The 24,738-nt window shown below is 31.1% G+C and overlaps 5 protein-coding genes and 1 long non-coding RNA gene across 13 annotated transcripts in view; 3 read left to right on the top strand and 3 right to left on the bottom strand.

The window, feature by feature from the left end:
• Nucleotides 1–2,308: 2,308 nt before the first annotated feature.
• On the bottom strand, nucleotides 2,309–3,438 carry LOC112683829 (tigger transposable element-derived protein 6-like). The gene is made up of 2 exons (XM_025554997.1): nucleotides 2,757–3,438; nucleotides 2,309–2,688 (listed from the first exon to the last, which is right to left on the bottom strand). Exons 1-2 carry the CDS (start codon nucleotides 3,436–3,438, stop codon nucleotides 2,309–2,311), a joined length of 1,062 nt encoding a protein of 353 aa, XP_025410782.1.
• A 3,560-nt stretch (nucleotides 3,439–6,998) lies between these two features.
• On the bottom strand, nucleotides 6,999–7,364 carry LOC112683827. The gene has a single exon (XM_025554996.1). The coding sequence runs from the start codon at nucleotides 7,362–7,364 to the stop codon at nucleotides 6,999–7,001; it is 366 nt and encodes a 121-aa protein (XP_025410781.1).
• A 1,993-nt stretch (nucleotides 7,365–9,357) lies between these two features.
• LOC112683819 lies at nucleotides 9,358–10,154 on the top strand. Its single transcript, XR_003148621.1, has 2 exons — nucleotides 9,358–9,666; nucleotides 9,723–10,154. It is a non-coding gene; the product is annotated as an uncharacterized LOC112683819 (long non-coding RNA).
• Nucleotides 10,155–14,425: 4,271 nt separating this feature from the next.
• LOC112683860 (zinc finger MYM-type protein 5-like) lies at nucleotides 14,426–17,847 on the bottom strand. Of its 5 annotated transcripts, none has more exons than XM_025555041.1 (4): nucleotides 17,387–17,847; nucleotides 16,441–16,522; nucleotides 14,599–15,096; nucleotides 14,426–14,517 (listed from the first exon to the last, which is right to left on the bottom strand). In XM_025555041.1, exons 2-4 carry the CDS (start codon nucleotides 16,499–16,501, stop codon nucleotides 14,477–14,479), a joined length of 600 nt encoding a protein of 199 aa, XP_025410826.1. In that variant the 5' UTR covers nucleotides 16,502–16,522; nucleotides 17,387–17,847; the 3' UTR covers nucleotides 14,426–14,476. The 5 variants fall into 5 exon arrangements, with proteins under 5 accessions (XP_025410826.1, XP_025410827.1, XP_025410824.1 ...); XM_025555042.1 differs by having other exon boundaries at nucleotides 14,456–14,744; nucleotides 14,847–15,096; XM_025555039.1 differs by having other exon boundaries at nucleotides 14,456–15,096.
• Nucleotides 17,848–18,511: 664 nt separating this feature from the next.
• LOC112683845 overlaps nucleotides 18,512–24,738 on the top strand; it is a 36,869-nt gene continuing 30,642 nt past the window's right edge. For both annotated transcript variants that reach the window (XM_025555013.1, XM_025555012.1), the window contains exon 1: nucleotides 18,512–18,602. The gene's annotated coding sequence lies outside the window, so the exon portion shown is untranslated. The remainder of the gene's footprint in view (nucleotides 18,603–24,738) is intronic.
• LOC112683847 lies at nucleotides 18,968–22,183 on the top strand. Of its 3 annotated transcripts, XM_025555023.1 has the most exons (3): nucleotides 18,968–19,344; nucleotides 19,862–20,702; nucleotides 20,772–22,183. In XM_025555023.1, the coding sequence occupies exon 3, from the start codon at nucleotides 21,326–21,328 to the stop codon at nucleotides 21,821–21,823; it is 498 nt and encodes a 165-aa protein (XP_025410808.1). In that variant the 5' UTR covers nucleotides 18,968–19,344; nucleotides 19,862–20,702; nucleotides 20,772–21,325; the 3' UTR covers nucleotides 21,824–22,183. The 3 variants fall into 2 exon arrangements, with proteins under 3 accessions (XP_025410808.1, XP_025410807.1, XP_025410809.1); XM_025555022.1 differs by having other exon boundaries at nucleotides 19,862–22,183.

Raw genomic sequence — 24,738 nt, 5'->3', positions numbered from 1 at the left:
TCAAAGTAAGTTTACAATTTGATGAAATACCATAAAATAAAGTCGATGGGGGGTGTTCTAACACTCATATCACCTTCCCCCATAAATACGCCCCTGCTTGTAATCAACACCTTTTGACTTTGTTTCGCGATACAACTAACTCGCTCGACTCGCTCTCGCGACACTGTCGTTCTGATGTTCGCCTGTTTTGTGTTTTAACGTTTTCGCACGAACTGTTGCGTTTCGAACTCGCGCTCGCATTTTGATTATACCGAATATGCGTTCACATTTTATTATACACGCGTACATGCGCACGTATTTTTGCTATTAACTGTTATTTTTATCTATTTACATCTTTCAATAAATAAACCTTGTTATATTTTTTAAATGTATTATTTAATTCGTTATTGTCGTTGGGAACTAAATCTAGCAACTCCCATCGCGAGATGACACGAGTCCCACAGTACCTTTCTATAGAGATAGCATTAAAATAATAACCATGGTTATGGAGGTTAATATAATAGATTTTGGTCGTCACAGCTGTTTAAATTTGATAATATTGATAAAACGATAACATAATTTTCATTATAATGGTTTTATATATTGCTAAATTTAAATTTAAATATTGGTGCCATAAATGAGTATTGTTGTACCTACTCTACATATAATTGATTGTCCTTCTTGTGTAATATATTGTATGATAGACATATTTTTCCTATTTTTACTGGTCAACCATTTTTTTAAACTTCTTTTACCCTAATTCAAATTAATATGCTTATTTAAATATTACTTTCTTATTAATTTCCTTACTTTGCCAGAAATCCATGGATAAAATGATGTATGACAGTAATAGCATGAATATTCTATGCCATTAACTTTTTTTCGTTGATGTTCTTTTTACAAATTGACATTTATATTTCTCCTCAATCTCAAGTTTCCATTTCTCAAATTCTAATAGTATAAATTATACGTATAAATATTTTAAAATAATTAATAAGAAAAAAAAAATTGATAGTATTAGAAGTTATGTTATTACTACCTTCGAATATTTTGAAGTTCAATGTGTCATTAATAATATCCACCATATGTCTTATATTTAAGTGTAACTAATAAGTCTTAAACGAACTAAACGTTTTATTGCATTCTTCGAAAGAACAAATAAGTTCATTCTTCAAGGTGTTCATTTGCATTTCATGTCTTAAATGTTTTATGATATCATTTTTTTTTGAAAATGATGTATTACATTTATCACAAATATATATCTTTTTTTCTTTTTCGTGTTAAGTTCTTATGTGTTTATGAAAACCTGATCTTGAATTATATTGTAGTCCACAAGTGGTATACGTAAACATAATTAAACACAGTTATGAAATGCGATATAGTAAAGAAAAAAAGCAGAAAATGTGTGTAGTGACAACAAACTGGAGAAACAATGAAATTATTTTGCCAATTATTACATTTTTGCTGGGTTTATACAGAATATTAGAAAAGTATAAAGCCAAAAGTACTAAAAAAGATAACATTTTAATTACTCTCATATTTCTCTATACCAATTTCAAAGTTCAAAGTACCATATTTTAATTGTAAGGTACAACTATACTCAATTATGGCACCAAAATGAAATTGGTAAATTAAGGTTTACTACAACTGATAGAGCAAATTTGGCAGGTAGCTTATTTTATTTTATATTATAATATACTACCATCTATACTGGTTCCTATTCAAAGGGTATTAAATGATGTCCAAGATTCTGTGGATTGTAATGTTTATAGTATGAGTGTTATGGCCAAATAGTTGGTAAAATGTATTAATAATCCAATATTGTATTTTAAATACTGTGCAAGATGATTTTGCAACAAATTTAAGAAAAAATAGTTTTTTTATTTGGAAATTACTAAATTTATATTTATGGGACCCATGGTTTAAACTTTAAATAGCTAGGTTTACTTTTATAACAAAAATACAAAATATTAAACATAATTATAACATTTGTATTAAATTTTCGCTTGAAATATTCGCAAAGAATTGTGTGTTTTTAAATTTTAAATTACGATATTGTGTTTTTTTTTAATTGTTTATTATTAAATTTATTTAACTATTTTAGTTCAAATTTAGCAATACGCCGCCGTTTATTGGACTCACTTTGGGACCCGACAATTTGAGTCGATTAACCGAATGAGTCAAAAAAAATTTAAAAATGCTTTAATTTAAAACCGTATTTACTTAAAAATATGTATTGAGATTCAATATGTATGTATAAAAATAAAAATCTATACGCAATTAAAAATAAAATAATTAAATAAAATATGTACCTAATTAATAAAATAAATTAATTTTTTGATAAAAATCCATCTAACGTTGATTGGATTTTCTCTTCTTCAGCCAACTTCATAATCATATCTTCATAAGATTTATGTTGCTTAAATACGTCAAAATCGCCTCTTTGCTGAATCCCTCTTATTTGAAGCGCTTCAAGCATTTGTTTAGTTGATGGTGGTTTTTCATTAGGTTCCTCTTCGTCGCTATCACCAGCCACATTCTCTTTTGGCCGTTTTGACTGTTTTTCACCACATATATCTTCCTCGGTAACGATTTCGATAGTTTGGACTTCTTCGTCAATATTTATCCATTCATTATAAAGTTCAGTTGATAGGTCAGTGGGTCTTTCAACAGGAACTTTAACTTCTTTTGGACTGAGAATGAAACCACCTTGTCGAAACAATTACGTATTGTGATTTTACCAACGATATTCCACGCTTCGTAGGCTAAATGCTAACCTTCAAGTACAGTTATTTTTTTGGCGATTTCATGAGCACGTAAGGTACATAATTCTTGTTCCAGGTTAGCATCAATCACACTGATCACATTCTTTCTCATGTTTGTTCTATAATATGCTTTAAAAGTGCGTATAATCCCTTGATCACACGGTTGTATGATTGATGTAGTGTTAGAGGGTAAGAATACGAGGTTAATATATTTAAATTTCACTGTAACCACATGAGCCGTGCAGTTATCGACTAGCAATAAAACGTCATGATGAATTTCATTGACCCACTTGATCAGCCATTCGGTGAAAATTTCTTTTGTCATCCATTCATTACTGTTTGCAGTATAGTCTACCGGTAGATTCTTAACACCCTTGAAACACCGGGGATTTTTACTTTTACCAATCACAAGCAGTTTTCTTTTTTCACCATCCATACTCGCACAACATAGTATGGTTAGACGTTCTTTACTAGTTTTAGTTCCTCTAGTTTTTTCGTTTTTGAACGCGTAAGTGTGCTCAGGTAATGCCCTGAAATAAAGTCCAGTTTCATCCGCATTGAACACACAAGACGGAGGACATTTGGCGATAAGTGATGGCCATTCTGAATGAATCCACAACCGTGCAGCTACATGGTCGGCTTCTCCCTGTTCTCCATGTGGCTTAACGAATGAAATGTTTTCGCGTTTCTTCATCGGTGAAACCAATCTTCTGTTGCCACAAAATCATCTTTGCCTATTTTTTTCGCAAGATCTTCGGCTTTTTGGCGCAAAAGTGGTCCTGTAACTCGGACATCTTTTTGTCTGACATTTGTGAACCATTGCTTTAAAGCTTCTTCAACTTCTTCTTCTTTACCGACCCTTTTTCTTTTACGGTTTGAATTCACATTTTCTAATGATGCGTTTTCGATTTCCTGTCGACTTTTCAGCATCCTACCTAGTAAACTTTGAGACACGTTCAACTTACATGCTGCTTGTCGCTGGCTCGTTTTCGGAAGCTCGTCATATTTTTTAAGAACATCTAATTTTTCTTTCACACTCAAATCACGTCGTTTGTTCATTGTAACACGATAAATAAAAATGTTTACACAGAATTTAAACGCAGACAACACACTGAACACGACGACGTCTATTCATACACTACCTGCCATACTAATTGACATTGACGACTGCTTGGTTTATCGTGAAAAGTAATTTATTTTATCTCCGCGATAAAAGCAAAATATGTACCATTATCGATTTATTTATAACACATTTTTTCAATGTATGTACATATTTTCTTTATTTATCTGATTTTAAAATGACCCTAATAATCGGTGTGTGAGTCGAATAGACGAATTTTTTGTTGTATGTTAGTATATGTGCAAATCGGGACCAGCCGTTTTGAGTCTAATAGACGAATGAGTCAACTAACCGTGAGTCCAATAAGCGGCGGCTACTGTATATAAAATTATTATAATAATAATGATGTTATCGTTTTATCAATGTTATCACATTTTGATAGCCGCAAAAAAAAGGGGTTAAATGTACGCAATATTATATAAGGACACAAAAAATTCTTTCCTGTGAAGATCCATTCGTCTGTCAGACCGCACCATACCACTTATGTTATTATTTTTCTTATCAAAAATTCTAATAAATCTCGTACAATTAATTTTTTTTTTTTGTTATTTATTATAAAATGGATAAAGCTGTTATTGTAACCTACAACACAGTCCGGCCCAGAGAGAACGGGACAGTAGGTCGCACTCGCTCTGATAAACAAAATGTCCGCAATGTAATGTAACTTATTAGTAAATAGAATTAATAAAAATAAGGTACATTTCCGTATCTCGCGCGAGACTTACGGGAGAACCTGCCGACGAGAGCGTAACCGTAAACCGGGGAACAAGGTGACCTCTGAAAACCAGCTAAATGAAAACAATAATAGTTTTCGGCTGATGTCGAACCAATGTTATTATAATAATAATAAAAGTAAAAAAAAAAGGCACAAAAATATATAAACAAGCAGGGCGCCCTCGAGTGCTAATAATAATAATAAATGATATGATAAAGTATGTATATATATATATGTATATAAATATCAAGTGCATAACCTCGTTCTCTCGACAGCCAAGATGATAATGCTGCTCCTTCCACTGGATACGACCGCAAAGCCGACCGGCAGCCACAACACGGTTGGTGACAAAACACGCGACGACGAAAGCCACCGGCGAAATCAACGCACAGCGGTCAACAATACCACCCGCGGCAGACAATACCGTAGCAAACGGCAACACGCACGACGGCGAGATGACACTATGACCGGCAGCAATCGGAATGACAGCAAAACGGTGATTCGACCGGCGGCAATGGGCACAACGGCAAAAAAGATAATATGCACGGCGGCACCACGCACAACGGCAAAAAATATAATACGTCCGGCGGTAATACGCACAGCGGCACTAAAAAAAATGACGGTAAACGTCCTTTAGCGAACTCACACAACGCCGGTAAGAATGCATCGAAGTTCGACGATGCGAACCACACGAGAGGACGCAGACGACACGACGACTGCCTCTTCGTGAGAGTTATGATATACCAGCTCGTCCAGCTTAAAACCGATCGGGGAAGAATGTTCTCGATCGAACTTTATAAATAATCACTGGATAAGATATCGGCTAATAACTTTGCAGATAAGGCGGTATTGTTTGAACATCCTGCCCCCGGTAAAACAACTGGGATTTTTTACTAGCGGCTGGTGTTTTCGTATAGGTAACAACCGGGTGTGATGACGATGGTGGCTGGACGATGACAGCTCATGGGAACATCCTTCCTGGACGGAGTTGGCTTGTAACACGTTAGCAGTACAAATATAAATGAACACAAAATGAAAGTGACGGAGTTACAAATAAAAATAACATAATAATAATAATGAGATGATAATCACAAAGTTTAATGTAACACATAAGGTATGGACCCCGACCGACAGCATAGGAATACTTCTAAATAATATATAAAATAATGACCTGAACATATAATTATCATGCCATATATGCCCTAGAAATGTTAGATAATTAACTCAGAGCATGTCACGCCCCCCCCCCCCCGGTCTACGGCTCCGCCAATCTGCGGGTTTACCATAGATATGAAAAAGAAAAGCAGGGAGAACGGTATAACATGAATATATTAAACGAAAAACAGAATAAAGGGAAGTTAAGGGTCTGTGGGTAATTTTACTATTTTAACTACAAGGCGAGTCAGCGTTCCTGTAGAGGTCTGGAGGCGAACTACCCGTATGACGTTGTCTGTCCCAGAGAAAACCACTATTACCCTACCCATTCGCCATTTCAATGGAGGTGCCTGCGCATCTTTAATGATGACCATGTCATTTACGGCAATGTTAGGGCAGTCGGTGACCCACCGACTGCAAGTCTGAAGCGTTTACAAATATTCTGTGCGCTATTTGCGCCAGAACGCCTGGGAACATTGGTTGATCAACTTCCAACGCTGGACAATGGGACGGGACGTTTCGGGAATCCCAACTTTTGGAACCACGAGTAGCGGGCTTCCAATTAGGAAATGACCCAGTGTCAAACATTCTAGATCCGCGGGGTCGGGTGAGGCTGGAGTCAGCGAACGGGAATTTAATATAGCTTCCATCTGACATTACACGGTCTGGAACTTTTCCACAGTGAATATATGCTCCCCATGATGCGCTTCATCAACCGTTTTGTGGACCGGACGGTCACCCCCCACAAACCACCAAAGTGGGGGGCTCTGGGCGGGTTAAAATGCCAGTTACAATGGGTACTGGCCGTTAGCTGGTCACGACACGCGGGGTCGTTGACTAAATTGCGAAGTTGGTTGGCTGTACCAGTGAAATTAGTTCCACAGTCACTGTAGATGTTCGTGGGTAGTCCGCGATGAGCAACAAATCGACTCAATGCTGCGGTGAAGGCACCGGTGCTCAACTCAGAAACTAACTCTAAATGTACTGCGCGTACCGTAAAGCACACAAAAACAGCGACATAAACCTTATAATAGCGTGCCTTTCGTAAACGATTTTCCTGCATGGACAGAGGGCCTGCGTAGTCGACTCCTACCTTCAAAAAAGGGTGACTCTCGGTGACGCGCGATGCAGGAAGGTCCGCCATGACCGGTTGTGGATTAGCAGCGGTGAGCCTAATACATTTGCTGCACCGGCTGATGACAGTGCGGATCAGGGTGCGAATGGATAGAATCCAGAACGTACGACTGACAAGGACAGAAATAACCTACGGCCCACTATGACCGGTCACGTCATGCCAATGGCGGATTAGTAACAGTGAAAAATGTGACGTCTTCGCTAACAAGATTTGATGCTTCTGGCTCTCCGGGAGATTAGATTTGGATATCCGACCACCAACGTGGATAAGGCCTTTTTCGTCGATGTACGGACGAAGACGCGCTATTGTTTTTACTGAAATAAGGCGATCATGGGACAATTCATTATGCAACGTACGGAAATATTGACATTGTGATGAACGTGCTACAGCGAGGGCTGCTTCGTCGAGTTCAAGACGAGACAGAAAATCTGATGGGTTGGATTTTCCCCGACAGCCAGCGATAAAACGGAGTATATGGGCTGTCACACGAATCATGTGGACATACGATGAGACTTAATTATTTTTAATATGTCTAAACGAAAAAATGAATTTAATAGAATCGGTTAAAATCAAATTACAGGTAGCATATTACCATCAATTAAAGACTGCTTAAGTGTACTTTTTTTTAATCTGAGGTTAGTCAAATAACATTTTTTGTCTACAGTATGTAACTCTATAATTTATAACTTTAAATTTTTTTTTGTAAATATTTTAGTTTTTGAAATATTTAAATAAAACTGAAAAATAACCCCTGTAGGCCATAATTTAGCCCTATTGCGGCACAGAAAAGGGTTGAGTTAGAGGGTCAAAATTTTCACAGAATTATTATTTCATATTACTAAACAATTTTGTAGGGGTTTTTTTTTTGTACATTGTACATATATTGTACGAATATGTCTAGAACAATTTTATCTTCTTTATCTATCACTATTTAACGATGTGCATATCTATATTATAGGTTTATGGTACACATGCGTGTGTCATTTTTCCGGTTTATGCAAGGTTTTTACTTGAATAGGACTTACAAAATCGTTCCGTTTCCGTGTTAAGAACGTTCCGTTTTATTGAGGTTCAACGTCTATATAAAACTATAGGAACGTGCTGGGACCATAGAAAAATTCCGTATTGGATAGTTTTCCGTTTTTTTTCAGGGTCCACTTTAGACAGTTTTCACTGTATAACTGAAATAAGTAGTCCAAAATTAAGTAAAGAAACTAAGCGGTCTGAGAGACCGCACCATACCAGTAATGTAATTTTTTCACTGTACCAGTTACGAGTTAATCGTAGCGAAATCTCCCGAAATGCATAACTTTCGACTGCAAAAAACTACAAGTGTGTAGTAACAGTTGTATTTACTAGCAGCGTAATAATATCAGGGTTATTTAAAATTGTTCATCTTATTTAAAATACCTGTGAAAAGGCTAGTAAATAAACTAAAGGCTAATACATTCTATTTGATCAATATGTACACCAATTAATAGAGGGTATTCTAAAGTTTTAAAATTTTATTATATCATTATTTTAAAATAATTGCCGATAAGTTAGTTTACTCCGATAAGTCAGCAAATATGTCAACTGGGTAGAACAAAGCGTTCTGTGCAAGTATTTGTGTGGTGCGATTTCCAAAGTGTAAATCGGTAATTACAAGATATCGGAATTTGATGACCAAGTAAATCTTTAACAATAACTTCAAAAAATATGAATAAATGATCTAATGTCTATCTAATGACCTAATGATCTAATATTCATACCTGCAAGAAATAATTAAAACATTTTTAAATAAGAAATTAAATTACTTTATTCTTATATATATATATTATTATATTATTCTTATTTACAATAATTTATATTTCTTTAATTCTTACTTTTAAATTTATTAAATTGATTTAAAAATTATATAAAAAAACGTTAAAACGAATTTAATTAAAATTACTGATTTAAAATTTATAATTTAAATTATTAGATTGATAAACTAAAAAAAAAAATTAAAATATTACTATTTATTTCCCTTTTGCAATGTTTTTCTTGTTATTATGATTTTTTTATTGTTTTATTACACATTATTTATTGTTTCGTGTTCATTATTTTTTTTGTTGGTAATTGTAATACTTTTTAATGTTTTGTGGTTATTATATATTGTTGAACATTTTTGTGGCAGGATTTTTATTGTTTTATTATTTTGATTTTATATTTGCAAATTTTTTTTTTTATTATTTTAACTTAATAGCTTATATTGATTGTTTTTTACACTATCAATCGAGTGAAGAATAGTAAATGTGCTTTATAATACGAACACAAAGAAATATAATTAGTATAACTGTTGTTCAATCGTACATCAGTGTTTTGTAATTCGTTTATCATTTTCGTGCGATATGAAGCGGTGCGTTGCGTTGTCGGAGTACCGCTCATTCGACGGCGCGGTGTCTGCCACCTTTGCAACCGGCCCAGTCTCGTGATTGCTGTTATCACCACGTAAAAATGTTTGTTATTTTGTCTTACATTTTTTTTTTTAACACCCCATTACGTTCTTGGTAAATGTAAGAAGTCATGATTTTCAGTGTTACAAAAGGTTCTCAACTTCACGAGCATTTGGTTTATTGCGATGGCGCTGAATCATTCAATCGTTGGAGTGATGTCCGTCGGCTGCAGCCTTCGAGATTATCGCCGTCGGCACCACCATCTCTTTTTCGCGTTTTGTTCGTCGACGGGGGTGCACATCAAGTTTCTGCTTTTATCCCGTCGGCGGTCCTCGTTTAAGACCACGTGTCCCTGTCCAGTGTGAATATTTGGCCCTTTGGTAAGTGGCGTTCAGCGACTTTGCGTTACGTCTTGTTATAAACAAATTCGTTTCAGATTGGTCAGTTGCCTACCGTTGGTGTTTGCAAATAACGTGGTTTCATTGCCGTCTTCGTCCTTAGTTGATGCTGCAACAGAATTTCTGAGTTCATCATGGACAAGTGATGTCGTATGAGCAGGGTCAATTTATACTTTTATAATATTAAATTTCATTAATTATGGACCTCGGCTCTACTCATTGCGACACTTGTCATATGAGTATTGGTCAACCATTTACGTTAATTTAAAGGCCGATGGACCAGTATTTTTATTATAAATGGTTACATTTGGTTAAGCTGCTGTAGGGCCAATAAGTTATTCATATTGTACATCTGTAGCTGTACTGATAAATGGCTACATGACCAGCATATTGTTGTACTCATTTTTAGCTGTGCTATTATAGGACCAACATATATTATATTTTTTATTATAACTTATATTATCAACTTCTCTCGACCATATAATTACATATCAATAACTACAAACTCACCTCAATACTCTCAATGGTTCACTAATTGGAAGATAAAAATTAACAAATCCAAGTCTTCCTTTGTCACTTTCTCACTCAGACCTTTCTACCCAGCCATATTAACAATATCAACATTCTCCACTTAATTGAAATTAAATACCTTGGCCTTAACCTTGACAGACGATTAATCTAGTCTCTTTATCTTAAGAATAAACATAAGCTTAATTCCAGACTCCATTTGATAATGTCATTCTCCTTCATTCTAACCTATCTTTACATATCAAAATAATTCTTTACAAAACTCTTCTACCAATTTAGACGTATGGCATTGTAATCTGGGGCCCTGCCAAGAACTCAATTAAAAAAATTGTATAAGCTTTTCGAAACATCTGTTAACATGTAATCACTGGTGCACCCTGGTTTGTCTCAAATGAGTCTTAAAATTCTGATCTTAAATTACCATCTATCAACAAAACTGCTGCTATCTACTACAAATTCTTTCCTTCAAACTGCAAGATAATCCCAACCAATTAATCAATGAATTAGCTTCACTTACACTTCCTGGTAACCTAACTAGACGCCTCAAAAGGAACTGGTGTTGGTACTTGATAACTCAAAGTTAAAGTACTTAATATTTATGGGTATCACAAATGTGTGATTTCCTCCTCATGTGTATAAAACGTGTCAAATGTCTGTAAATTATTTATATTATTATACAAAATGTATAGATTGTAATTTTTCAATAATAAAAATGTACCGAAAAATGCCCAATAGGAGAAAATTAAACCTAGGTCGTTAGAAAAATATATTCAAACAAATTCCTTTTTCCAGGATATAGCATTCACAAGAGATTGATCAAAATATATTTACATCAATCACAACCATAATGAAAATTATAGTAATAGCAGCATTGACAATAATAACAATAATTCAAACGTATTAAATGTCCTACAAAATTAGCTATTATAGGATCAATATGGCAAAGATAAGTCAGAAGATTGCAGTCAAGACCAAAGAATTCAAAATATATTTCCTGTATTATATGTATTGTTATCTTTATGTATGGACCACTGAATAGTGCTTTTGCAAGAAAATAAAATTATACATTCTGACCGAATGAAACATGTTGCAGATACATGTATCTTAAATACAGTTAATTACAAAACGTTCACGTAACTATGTGGAATGTTAAAATACAAAATTAGTTTTTTTGATTGAAAAAAATAATTATAAATATTCCTTCTAAAATATATAATTATTACCTTTAAAATTTAATAGCCTTGTATGAGTACATATATTCATTTCTACGATAATCTTTGGTGTATTCTAATAAATTGACATTTCTACTTATTAAAGTTTGTTTATATACTAGCTCTAATGTAAGAATATTTTGATTTCAATTTCATAATTTGCGTTATATGGGTCATAAATTAGTCATAAATTAATAGGAGACAACGTGCACAACTTCACCTTCCCTCAGAAGTTTTTTTTATTCAATCTTCCATTGTGTGGAGGACATATATAAAAAAAAAAATATGTTTTTTAAAACAATGAAAAATAAAAGATAATTTTCCAAATTGTATATAAGTATATTAACCAAAATATAAAATAATATATATTTACATATATAAGTATCAATATAACTGAATATTATTGTTCAGAATTAAATAACATAAATGTGATAAAGAAATTAAGTTATAACAGAGCTACCTACATTATTCATACTTTTAATATAAGGCGTAAAAATAGTTAAAAAAAAATAGTTTTGAAAATAAATAAATAAAATAATTACATAATATTTATCAATGTATAAAAATAACATTTATAAATACTACAAAATTAGTTAACAAAACTAGAATAAGAAATTTGAGGAAAAAAATTGTATCCAAAAATTAAATACTAAATAAAAAATGACATAATAACATTACTATCAAGTATAAACTAAGCAGGTAATACAGTGGCGCCGATGTATCAACAATTTTATGTTGCCAACTAGACCCAATTAATTTAACCAGCTATGTGCACATTTTTTCTTAATTCATCTTATAATATTTGTAGCAGATAATTTTTACTTAATAGTATTAATTTGATGACTGATATTTGTATTGACTAAAGCTGGGAAAAATTAAAGTGGATGGCAGGGGAGTACGGGGTTACAAAATGATACTACTAAACAATTTTATCGAGTATATTAAACATTAAATAATTTGCATTACAAATTTAAAAACACGTAATTAAAATATATTAAAAAAAACTTAAATTTTATTCTCTTAACAGATTGTATTTCTTTTCTTTTCATAAAAAAAATGTTCTTTGATAGGTAGTTTTTTAATATAGAGTATACAATACTTACTTTAAAAATGTAAATAGTAAATACAGTATAATAAAAGTTTAATAACATTGTTTAAAAATCAATTTTACTATTACTAATATTAATATAGAAGTGCTTTTGATAATTCCGTACTTTTATTGGCAAAATTATTGATAACGTTTTCTACATTTGGTACGCAATCCTGTTCACATGTAATTTTTAAAAAGCTTTCCAAATGTTCTTCTTTCGTTGTGATTTTTAATTTTGTTTTTTACAAGCTTTAACTTAGAAAAAGATCTTTCTACGGAACAACTTGAAACTAGTAGTGTTACAGCAATATGAAGTAAAGTGTGTAAGTTTAGAAAAACATTTTTTAACAGAGATCCACAAAATAGTTTAAATAATTTTCCCATACTTCCTACATTTTCTACATTTCTGGTCACAAATACAGGTTGATTTTCAATTTTCTCTTGTTCTACATTATGAAAACAATCATCATGATCACTGGCATTGCCTTCAGACTCATTATGCAAATATTCAGATAGTAATATGGATTTTTCTAGTTCTAAGAAATTAGAACAAAACTGTTGATATTCGTTCACTAAATCATCATATTTTAAAAATGTTGAATACAGTTCACAAATAATTTTAAATGCATCTTTTGGTAAAGAATTTGGAGAATTTTTAATTTCCGTAATTCTTTTTTTAGAGAGAAGAGAAAGGTCTTTTAATAACTCTGCTTCATTATTTCCAAACCTGTCATTTAAATAATTTTGTATTATATCTAAGGCACTATAATAGCATTCAACTTTGAATTTTGTAATGGGTTCTGTAATTGGTTCATTCCTTTGAAGTTCACCAGAAAATTTTGGAACACGTCTACATCTAGGTGTAGGAAGTGCCACAAATTCCATATCAATCGTTTCAGAAAATTGTTCAGCTGATAATACTACTTCAGAAAAAAAATCTGTATCTCTACAATTTATAATACAAATTTTGGATTTGGCATTTTCAATTAAAACCACAGCTGCCATCAAATCAAGATCTTTTGTTTGTAAAAGTTAACTGGTTCAAGAATTCGAAATATTTTTTGAAAAGAAAATGCTGTTAATAAAAATCGATAAGATGTAAAATAATCTACGAGTCCACTAACTGTAGCACCAGTCTTAGCATCACCTGGTCCTTCATATTTTTGAATATATTTTAATGTATCAATTATTATATTAAAATTATTAGTTTTTAAAATTGTGTCTAATGATGTTGAATAAGAAGACCACATAGAAGTAGATACATGTTTTAAAGCCATAATTGATGCTTTTTTGAATTATTGTAATGTTTTTCTTGAAATTGTCTATAAAGAGCAACTCTTTTTTAGCACACCATATAAACAAATATAATGTCTCCAGGTTCTCAAATAAATTTACAGAATCTACGCGCGATGAAACTAATTATTTTACAACGAGATTTAACCAGTAAGCGTGACACCACACAAATGTTGCACGTTTATTTTTTGCTTTAACTAAAACTTGCAGACCGTTGTACATACAACGCATATTTGACGTACCATCATATGGTTATCCAACTAAATCATTGATCCAATTAATGTTATGGTTTTTCATTACATTTATAAACAAACTGAAGAGATCACTTCCACAAGTATTAGGAAATTCTCGTATAGCTAATAACCATTCAAAAACAGAACCAGTAACAAACATATCGGATAATAAATGATACTTGTTCTTTTCGTGACGTATCAAATGTAGAAACAATTGCAATACTAAAAAATTTTGATTGTTTTACATTTGTCTGACTTTGTAATGTAATATATTGAGCAATGGAGTCAATTAACTGGTTTTGTCTTTCCTAGCTAATAAATGACAATTCCTTTTTTCCTTTAGATTGTAATTTTGTAACATGTTCAGCAAGAGAACCAGAAAGATTTTTCATTAATAGAACCAAATCTATAAAATTTCCTTTTGATAACGCATTAGATCATTTTTCATTATGATCCCGAAATCCTAAATTATATTGAGCTAGAAAAATAACAATTGTAATGAGTTTAGAAACTATTTGTCTGTTAATAGATATTTGATATTTATGTTTATGTTCCATACTAGGCAACAACGGTAAACATTTTATTCTTGTTTTAACTTTAATTGTAGAAGTTATATGATAAGTTGAAACTTCATGGTTTATAATACGAGCAAGACCATTAATCCAAGTTGAAAATCCATCTTTTGCCATTCCGTGTATGTTAATGCTAAACAATAAACAGTGAATACAAAATATTTTGTCTGTACTCAAAGAGTAGGATAACCAATCATGAATAACTTTACTACTATCAGGAATAGTTCTGTAATACCACAAGTAATTGAAGTGACGTCCATATTTATCTTTAGGATACATTTTTCCAGGAATATCTTCAGGTAAAGGTTGGCATGGGTCTAACTCTAAAATATAATTCTTTTGTTCAGGAGTAATGAAGCTCATTTTAACAAATTGGATAGGATAATTTTTTAATTCTACATCAATAGCACATTGATTAAAGTCAGCAGTTGAAGTAGACGGTTGAACATTTGATTTTTCACTATATGTTGATAATGCATCATTTTCTAAAAATGAATAATACACATGTTTAAAACGAAGAATATATGATATTGTAGTATTAGGGAAAACGAAAGAAGAAATTGTTCAAACAACCGAGAAACTAGTTAAGGCAAGTAAGTCTATGGGCCTATGTATAAATGAAAATAAAACTAAGTATATGATGATGTCAAGAAATAATCAGAATACAAACAATCTTTTAATTAATAACATGAAATTCGAAGCAGTAGATAATTTTAAATACCTTGGAATAAATGTCAATAATAATAATAATATGCACCAGGAAGTGAATGAAAGAATTATGTGTGGAAATAGGTGTTATTACACTATAGTCAAAATACTAAAATCAAAATTACTTTCAAGGACATCAAAAATTCTTCTATATCATAGCTACCTGCGCCCAATTGTAACTTATGCTTGCGAGACATGGTTCATAACAAAAAGCAATGAAAGGAAATTAATAATATTTGAGAAAAAAGTACTCCGGAATATCTATGGATCACGCTTCAACCAAGAAACCAATACCTACGAAAGAAGAACAAACGATGAATTACAGAAATTGTACAAAAGACCAAATATCTTAACGTTTATTAGAAACAAATGACTAGAGTGGTTTGGACACACTTGGAGAGCAGATGGACAACTAATAAAAAAAGTACTTGTTGAAAAAATTAACAAAACAAGGCCCCTAGGAAGACCAAGAACCCGGTGGATAGATGTGATATCCAGAGACTTGAAAGAGATAGTCCAAAATGTAACTTTTGAGCTGACGTACAACAGGGATAGATGGCGAGACCTCTTGAAGGCAGCAATGGTCCTCAACGGACCGGTAAGCTGAGAAGAAGAAGAAGAAGAAGAAAACGAAGAAATTAATACTATAAAAAAGCACTCAAGCATACAAATCTATTTCAATATGCACTACTGCACATTTAACTATCAACCTTTGAGTAAATAAAGTATAAACACAAACATTGAAGTTGTACTCTACTTTATAGTAGAATTATCTGTTTGAATAAAATCTATTGTGCTTGTATTATTGTTCTTATGTTTATATAAATTCATATTTATTTGATCTATAATTTAAAAAAAAAAATTAATACAATATATATAACTGCTAAAGTGTGATTTATAAAATTGGTTGTACATTTTCAATATTTTCCTAAGGTTTTTGGTTGGGTCAATATTAAATTATAGCGTAAAATATTGCTTTAAATGTATTAAGTTATAAAAATCTATGTAATTTAAACAATTTTATAAAGTACCCGTTAAACCATCTTCATAATATTCAATGTAATTTATGAAAAATAAAAATATTAATTTTAAAATTTGTTAAATAATAAAAAAAAACATACTAAAACAAAAAATTATATGAAGTACTTGATAAACCAACATTACTAGTTTCATCATATTCATTTGATTTGTCTTAATTTTGTTCTGTAACATAATAGAAAATAAAATAGAAATAATCAATTATTAGTAATTACTAGTCAAAACTAAATAAGAATTTTGTATACCAAGATTTTCATTAACTGGCTTATGTAAATTTTCAGTCATATAAAAAAAAAAAAAAAAAAAAAAAAAAATGAAATGTATAACTGAAATAATATAATAGCATAGGTATAATAAGAAAATATAATGTTGTAAAAATTTAAATGATCAATAATCAATGAATATTGCATTTATATCAATATTTATCTCAACTCTAATTAAAAAAAAAAAAAAAATACAAATATATTGTTTCATTAATTTTAAGCATTGTATGTACTAAAACAAATAAAATAATTATTTTTTATATATTTATAATGAACATTTATATTGACTAAGGTTTTATTTTTTCAATGAAATATAACATTTCTTAAAATTTTAATAATTATAATTATGCAAGTAGTATATTTTTTAAATATAATATTAAATCTATACTTACTTCTTAGAGATTAAAAATGCATGTTCAAAGCTTTACTAATAGGTCTATTTAACTACATAAATTCATGTGACTAATATTATTAAATTATAAAATGTTGAAAGTATTTAAAAAATAACAGTTAACACGTATTATTTAATAACTGATTGACATCAGTTCTCATTCATCTGAATTTGATTAAAATATAAATGCATTAATGCAACAAAAAAAATGTCACTAAAAAGTGTTTTAAAAATTAGAAACAATATAGTTGTGTTTCCTACCCTGTAAAAATACAAAACATTTAGGTACCTACTTGATTGTTATTTATTACCTATTATTATAATTTATATTTTATAAATTACATTAATAGTTAAATAATAAATATTATATATTACCCAGATTTGTTGTGGAGAATACTTTTGTCGTCGAAAAGAATTTTTTTATGTTGCTTGACGTTGTACTGGTAGATTTTACATATAGATTCTACATGCATTCTGGTGTCTGAGCCAATTGGTCTGGTTTAAATTACCTTTACTCTTACCACAAACAGGGCCGGATTTAAGCGTAGGCTATAAAGGCTGTAGCCTATGGGCTCGCACCACAACAGGGTCCACACCAGACCATCAACTTAAAAAAAAAAAAAAAGCTCTGTCTAAATATTTTTCATTCTTTTTCAGTTTTCTAAAATTGGTGTTGTGTAATAAAATATACTATATAGTGTGTAGACTAGTGTGTACATATATAATGGGAATTTCCCATACACGACGTCGAGCGTCGGTACGAGATGCGAACACTATTTTCGTAATGCAGTCGTTGGTCAAGTTATCAATAGACTCTGATTATCGCTCGATAACGTTTAGTTTTTTTTTTTTGCTGTTATTATTAATTCGTTCCTCGACCGAAATGTTTCTTGTTTCATCATTGACATTAACGACTCGTACAGTCGTTGCCAGATAAATTGAGACGGCGGCGGCGGCGCGATAACGGAAAACCAGTGGTCCTCCGTATTTCAATATTATTACTGAAAATATATCAATAAACCAACTATTGTTACAAAAAATATTTTACGATATTAATTTCAAATCATATATTCTGATAATAATTTTTTATTTAAGAACAAAAAGTAGAAATTGTAAAATAATATAATTAATATAATAATAACACATAATATTAATAATATGATGAAATAATAACAACATCTATATGCATTATTATAAACAAATATTGTTGATACGACTGAAGTGCTTGCGCGGTCAAAACACACCGGGTTAGGTTAGTTGTTTTTAGCAGTGTAGGGCAACCAGAACGGGAGAGAGAACAGAAAATTCTGCAGACAATTTTTTGCACTAAGCCGGGTTCGAACTGGTAACTGCGCGCGTCGTAGCTAACTGTAAGACCTTTGCACCACATTATCAGCGACTAGTTTGGGCTACACTTCATGAAAAGCGCCGCCGCCGCCGTCTCAATTTATCTGGCAACGACTGTACGTAAACACGTCTATGGACAAAATTATTATATTATTATCATTTATGAAAATATGGTTATTTGCAACTTTGATCGCTGGACGCTGTTTATAAAGAATTGTCTACATTGTTTGCCGTCTGCCTGCAGGTAATTTTTATTAATTTATTATTTTTAAGATCAATTTTTTTATTTGAACAAAATAATAGGTATTTTTTACATACAATATTAAAAATTTGAAAATGTTATAAAATTATATTAATAAATAAGAATATATCAGTTACTGATATTAAAATATTCTTAATTTTGGAATATTTTTAACCGAGTTATGTATCTTTATTTTATTTACATTTTTTATACATACGAATAGTTGAGAAAAGATAGTTGAATTTTATTATTATTTTTTTTTTTTTGTTATTTTATAGTATATTTTTCTAATTGTCACAAAATCACCATTAAAAAATATGAATTATTATTTAAATAATTTTCGTTCAACATAAATATGGCTCCGTCGATCCAATTATATTCTTTCGTAGAGAACCATTTAAAAATTATTGTTTATTTTTTTTTACTAAAAATTTACTGGCTTTGACACTTTTAATAGTTAATTACTCGATGTACCATCTAAATTCATAAATAGTTAAACTTTTATGGTATTATGGATCGCCATAAAATACAATTGAATCGTCACAAAAAAAAAAACAAGAATATAAGAGCGGAAGTTATAAATGAAAAATAGCAAAAGAAAAAAAACAAGAGGAACAAAGAAGTTATTGCTAAATCACGTCTTATGATTGATTATATGCAGTTAAATGTAAGTCCTGACATAAATGATGAAACTTGTTCACTTGCCAGCTCGAGTCATCCTCAGAACTTTGAAGACGGAGAAAAGGTAAGTTCAAAATATAAATTCAAGCCCGGATTAAAGATAGATTGGGCCTCCAGGACACCATAAATTTAGAAGGCCCCTTTTCAACTTAGATTTCAAAAAAATTATATTACTAAATTTTAAAGACTGCCTATATTATCGTATTATTTTGTACTATATAAAAAATATATAATAAGACTATATAAATTAATAATTATGTAATAATTTATTACAAGCATATTATATATTTATGTATATATTATATTTATAAAGAAAATACTGTATTGGTTACTAAAGAATTATAAATTAAATCAATTAAATATTAATTTATAACTAATACGTTAAAACACAATGAAAATCGTACTAAAAAAGTGAGTAATTATAGTACCACAAACTTCATTCCGTCTGTAAATACCCGTTATATTTTGGAGATAAAAATAGGCATCGGGACCGTGCCCCTTCCTCTTAATCCGAGCTTGCAAATAATTAATTACCAATAAATGTAAAATATTAAAAATGAATAATTTTCATGTATTTTCAGGTTTCAGAAATTGTAGAGGAGGTTCTTGAAGTTTCATCAACTCAAGCGCTTTCTGTTGGACTTGTTCTAAATGAAAATATTTGCTCGGAAAATGACATTGGATTATGGCCAGAGAATATGACATCAAGTAATATTGACTATTGCCTAAAAATAGGCGCCTCAGCTTTTCAAAACTGCGACCAAGATATAATTAATAATAAATCATTTAAGCAAAGCGCCCGACATTCTGAAAAAATTTTTAAAGGAAATGCCAAACAAATTTTTTTGAATGAAAAACAAGAAACGGTGAGATTATAAAGTGTCCATGGCTCTGCCTTTCTCCGAATAATGGACACGTATACTATTTTGTATGTAAACTTTTTTCCCAAACACGTTCTCAGTTTACTCATGGTGGTTATTGCGATTGGAAAAATGCTGTAACACGTCTGGTAGAACACGAAATTTTTAAAAACTACCTGAATTCTGTTATTAATTTAGCTGCACGGTCTAAAGAAGTGGGACGTATTGATTAAAAACTAACAAAACAAGCAGAAGATGAAGCAAAATCCTGGGGAGAAGTTCTCAGGAGATCGATAAGTGTGGTAGTTTTTATTAGTGAAAGAGGCTTAGCATTTAGATGTGAAAACGAAACTTTTAGGTCTCCAAAAAATGGAAACTACCTAGGAATATTGGAGCTTAATGCAAAGTATGACCATTTTTTAAATGACTACATAAAAAAAAAAAATGGAAACCAAGGAAGTGGCCACACAAATTAATTATCATCAAAGATTTGTGAGGAGATAGTGCAACTAATCAGCAAAGAAGTTTTCAATGAAATTATTTCTCTAATCAAATACTCAAAGTACTATTCCATATCATTGGACTCAACTCCAGACGAAGGTCACGTTGATCAACTTACTTTGATTTTCAGGTATTTAGAAGAAAACATTCCTGTTGAAAGATTTGTGGCATTCATGCCTAACCAAGGCCACAAAGCAAAGGATATGTTTAAAGGTTTAGACACATTTTTGAAAGAAAATAACTTGGACATAAAGAACTGTTGTGCTCAGTCATACGACAATGCTTCTTCAATGAGTGAAAAGTATAATGGTCTTCAAGCGTTAGTACTGGCAGAAAATAACTTAGCATTATAGGTACCTTGCGCAGGGCACTCACTCAATCTCGTAGTGCAAGCTGCTGCTGAGTGCTGTGAGCTTTTTCGACTTTTTAGAAAAAATTTATGTATATTTCACTGTCTCGACTAACAGGTATAAAGTTTTTACAAATTGTTTAAAAAGAGCAGAAACTGAAAACCCCATTCTTGTACCAAAAAGGACAAAAACAATACGTTGGTCATGTAGAGCAGATACTAAAAAAGCCCTTTTATGTGGATATAAAAAAATAAAAAATGCACTTTTAGAAATTTCTGAGAATAAAGAAGAATTAGGAAAATCGCGTATTGTTGCTTTAAGTTTATATAACAAAATGTCAAAGATACAAACAGGCCTCTACGCAGTATTTTGGAATGATATCTTGGGACAAGTAAACAAAATTAGTGAAATTTTACAGAATCCTAGATTAGATGTGAACACAGCTGTTTTAGCACTGAAATCGCTAAGAAGCTTTATAGGAACAACACGAGATAGCTTTGAAGAATATTTTGTGAAAGTTGCAGAGTTGGATGATTTTGTTGAGTACGACAGTGAAACACAGCGTAAGCGTAAAATAAATGTGCGTTTGTCCCCTCTTGACAGTGTCCAAATACCAGAAATTGAAATGAGCTCTTCAAACAAATTTCGAATTCAGAGTTTTCTCCCTGTAATAGATCAACTTGAATCTTCATTGCAACAAAGGCTTGAGGCATATGAACTAGTTGATAACCGTTTTGGGTTTATTTATAAGTTAGATATACTTGATGATAAAAAGATAATTATAACAGCTCAAAATTTAGTAAAATTATATGATAATGACTTGGACGATTAATTAGGAAATGAACTGATTCAATTCAAGGCTTTTTACCAAGAGTTTCTAAAAGATGATGATGGAAAAAATGATAAAGTTATATTTCGGGAAAGATGGATGTAGCAGCTTCTAATTGAAAAAAATGTAAAAGATTATTTTCCTAATATTGAGGTAGCTTTAAGAATGTACCTGTCACTTATGGTCACCAACAGAAGCGGAGAAAGATCTTTTTCAAAATTAAAGTTGATCAAAAACCGTCTCCGAACATCCTTGGCAGAAGAAAGGTTCAACACGTTAGCTCTACTTAGCATTGAGAGTGACATTTTAAGACAAATAAATTATGAAGATATTATAACATAAGTGATTTCATTAATACAAAGTTAAGACGTAAACTGATTAAAGTTTAAACCTATAAATTAAATTTTTATTATTTATTAAGCTGTATTATAATTATTATGTTGTGAATTTAATTACTAGTTACTACTGTTGTAATATTAATAAAGAGCGTTGAATACCTTTTTAACTACTATGTGGTAATTGAATTCACACTTTTTTTTTTTCATTTATTATTTATAATTGTTTCAACAAAATGTTTGTTTTTACAATTTTTTTTTTATACATTTATATTATTCATACATTTCCTATATAGAGTAATACAGTTTGTACTTATTTTAAATTTTTAATAAACTGAATTTAGATTATGAGTTGCTTAGTTAGGTCATTGTTCTGATGATACCGATGATGAAGTGATGAAGATGATTCTGGAGGTAGCAAGATGTCTTGAGGTAGCCGTGGCTTAAGTCTGCGGTTTTTAGTTATCTGCCCAATTTTGAAGTGAAGGGCGCCTTCTATTGTTTTTAGTTTCATGTGAAATTTTTTAAATTGCTCAGTTATCGATGTGTTTATGTAAGGTATACCAGTGTCATTATGGATTTGTGTGTTTCGCATGAACCATGGGGCTTTAAGAGCTATTCTAAAGAATTTATTTTGTATCGTTTGTAATTTTTTGATTTTTGTTTGGGATGCGGCTGCCCATATTGGGCATGCATATGTAATTAGTGGTCTTATAATTGATGTATATATTAGAAGAGAGCATTTAATTTGAAGTGTTGAGTTGTAATTTATTAGGGGGTATAAGATTTTTATTCGTGTATAGGCTTGGTTTAATTTTTTATTTATATGCATTTTCCATGTTAATTTCTCATCAAGGTATACTCCGAGATATTTAATTGATTGATCTTTATTATTCCATAGTATAGGCTGATTATTAATTTTTAATTGGGTTGGATTTGTATATCTTTTTAGGCTAAATATTTTAGCTTTGCTCTTAGTTGGGTTAAGAGCGAGTTTCCATCTTGTAAACCAGTCTGAGATTTGATCTAAAGAAATTTGTAGATCTGTTATTGAATTTTCAAGATTTTTATGTTGTGTTAAGATAACAGCATCATCTGCGTACATTGCTAATTGGCATTTTTGTGGAACTGGGATGTCATAGCAAAAAATATTAAACAAGGTGGGCCCAAGGACCGATCCCTGTTGGACTCCTGCTTTTATTGGATGTTCTACAGAGGTATCAGTATCTATCATTACTTTAAACGTGCGATTTGTGATAAAAGAGGCTATTATATTTTATAGATAGGTAGGCATTTTTAGTTTTGTTAATTTGGACATAAGACCTTGGTGCCAGACCTTGTCGAAGGCCTGTGCGACGTCAAGAAAGGCAGTGGTTGTGTATTTTTTATTCTCAAAACCATCTACAATTATTTCTGAGATTCGCTGAAGTTGATGGCATGAATTTACACTTTCATATACTATATTTTAAATGTTATTATTTTCGGTCAAAAAACCAGAAGTTAAAAAGTTGTACTACCCTAGATTTTGGGTAAAAAATTATTTGAAAATGTTTTAAAGATGGCTTAGTTTATCTATGTGTGTGTATGTCCTTTCTATTTTCTAAAAACTTTCTGGTAGGGCCCACACTATAATTGAGCTTAGGGCCTACAAATTCTAAATCCGGCCCTGACCACAAATACATAATTTATCATTATTCATAATGAATAAATCGATAAATATATTATAATAACTATCAAATATAAATTTTGATTTACAAGAAGTTATAATTTAATAACCAATAGATATAAATCAGTCAACTAAACACGTACAAATTATTTGACGGATGAATTAAAAATAGCTCTTTGATACCATGCACATTTCTGATATAACCATAAACAACAAATAGTATTGATATATTATTAGGTAAGTTCGTAGAGACAGAATTCTATATGCATATAGATATAAGATATATTTATTTATAGATGTTATCTAATGTATTTGTCAAGAAAAATTCCGTCTTGGCCATATTTTGTGTATTATGTAGAAATAGTAAATAAACAAAATAATGTTAAATAACTACTTTACTGCTTTAATAATTGGTGTCATTATTCATCACTGAATGTCTGAACATAAATGTACATCATAATCAGATATGTACAAAATATATAATACATTTTTTGTGTAACATTTGAAACATATATTCTAATCCGTCTACCCAACGAACCTACCCAAACACCCGCCTAAATATATTGTGTTGTGGTCGCAACAGATAGATATAGGGATCGGCACCACTTGGTATATAATATACATAAAAAAAAACCGTTTATCTGTTTAATTTTTGGGATTAAACGCTGCATTTTTTAAGGCTGTATGACATAAGCACCAATCTAATATTGTTACTTGTTATACCCAACAAAACATTAGCGCCAAAGGTGCAAAAGTGACATAGCATTTGCGCTAAAATTAATATTTTATATTAGTAGGTAGTTATTTAAAAATTTAAAAAAATGTCGATAGTAAATTATAATACACATGCACATCAATATAAAGTTAATAAATCCGTTGCTATTTTATAAAAAAAATACACACAACACCTTTGTTCG

Source organism: Sipha flava, unplaced genomic scaffold (genome assembly GCF_003268045.1).
Source record: "Sipha flava isolate LNK unplaced genomic scaffold, YSA_version1 236_pilon_pilon, whole genome shotgun sequence".
Taxonomy (NCBI): Eukaryota; Metazoa; Arthropoda; class Insecta; order Hemiptera; family Aphididae; genus Sipha; species Sipha flava.
The sequence above is the reverse complement of the archived record's forward strand: the minus strand, read 5'-3'. Positions and strand labels throughout refer to the sequence as shown.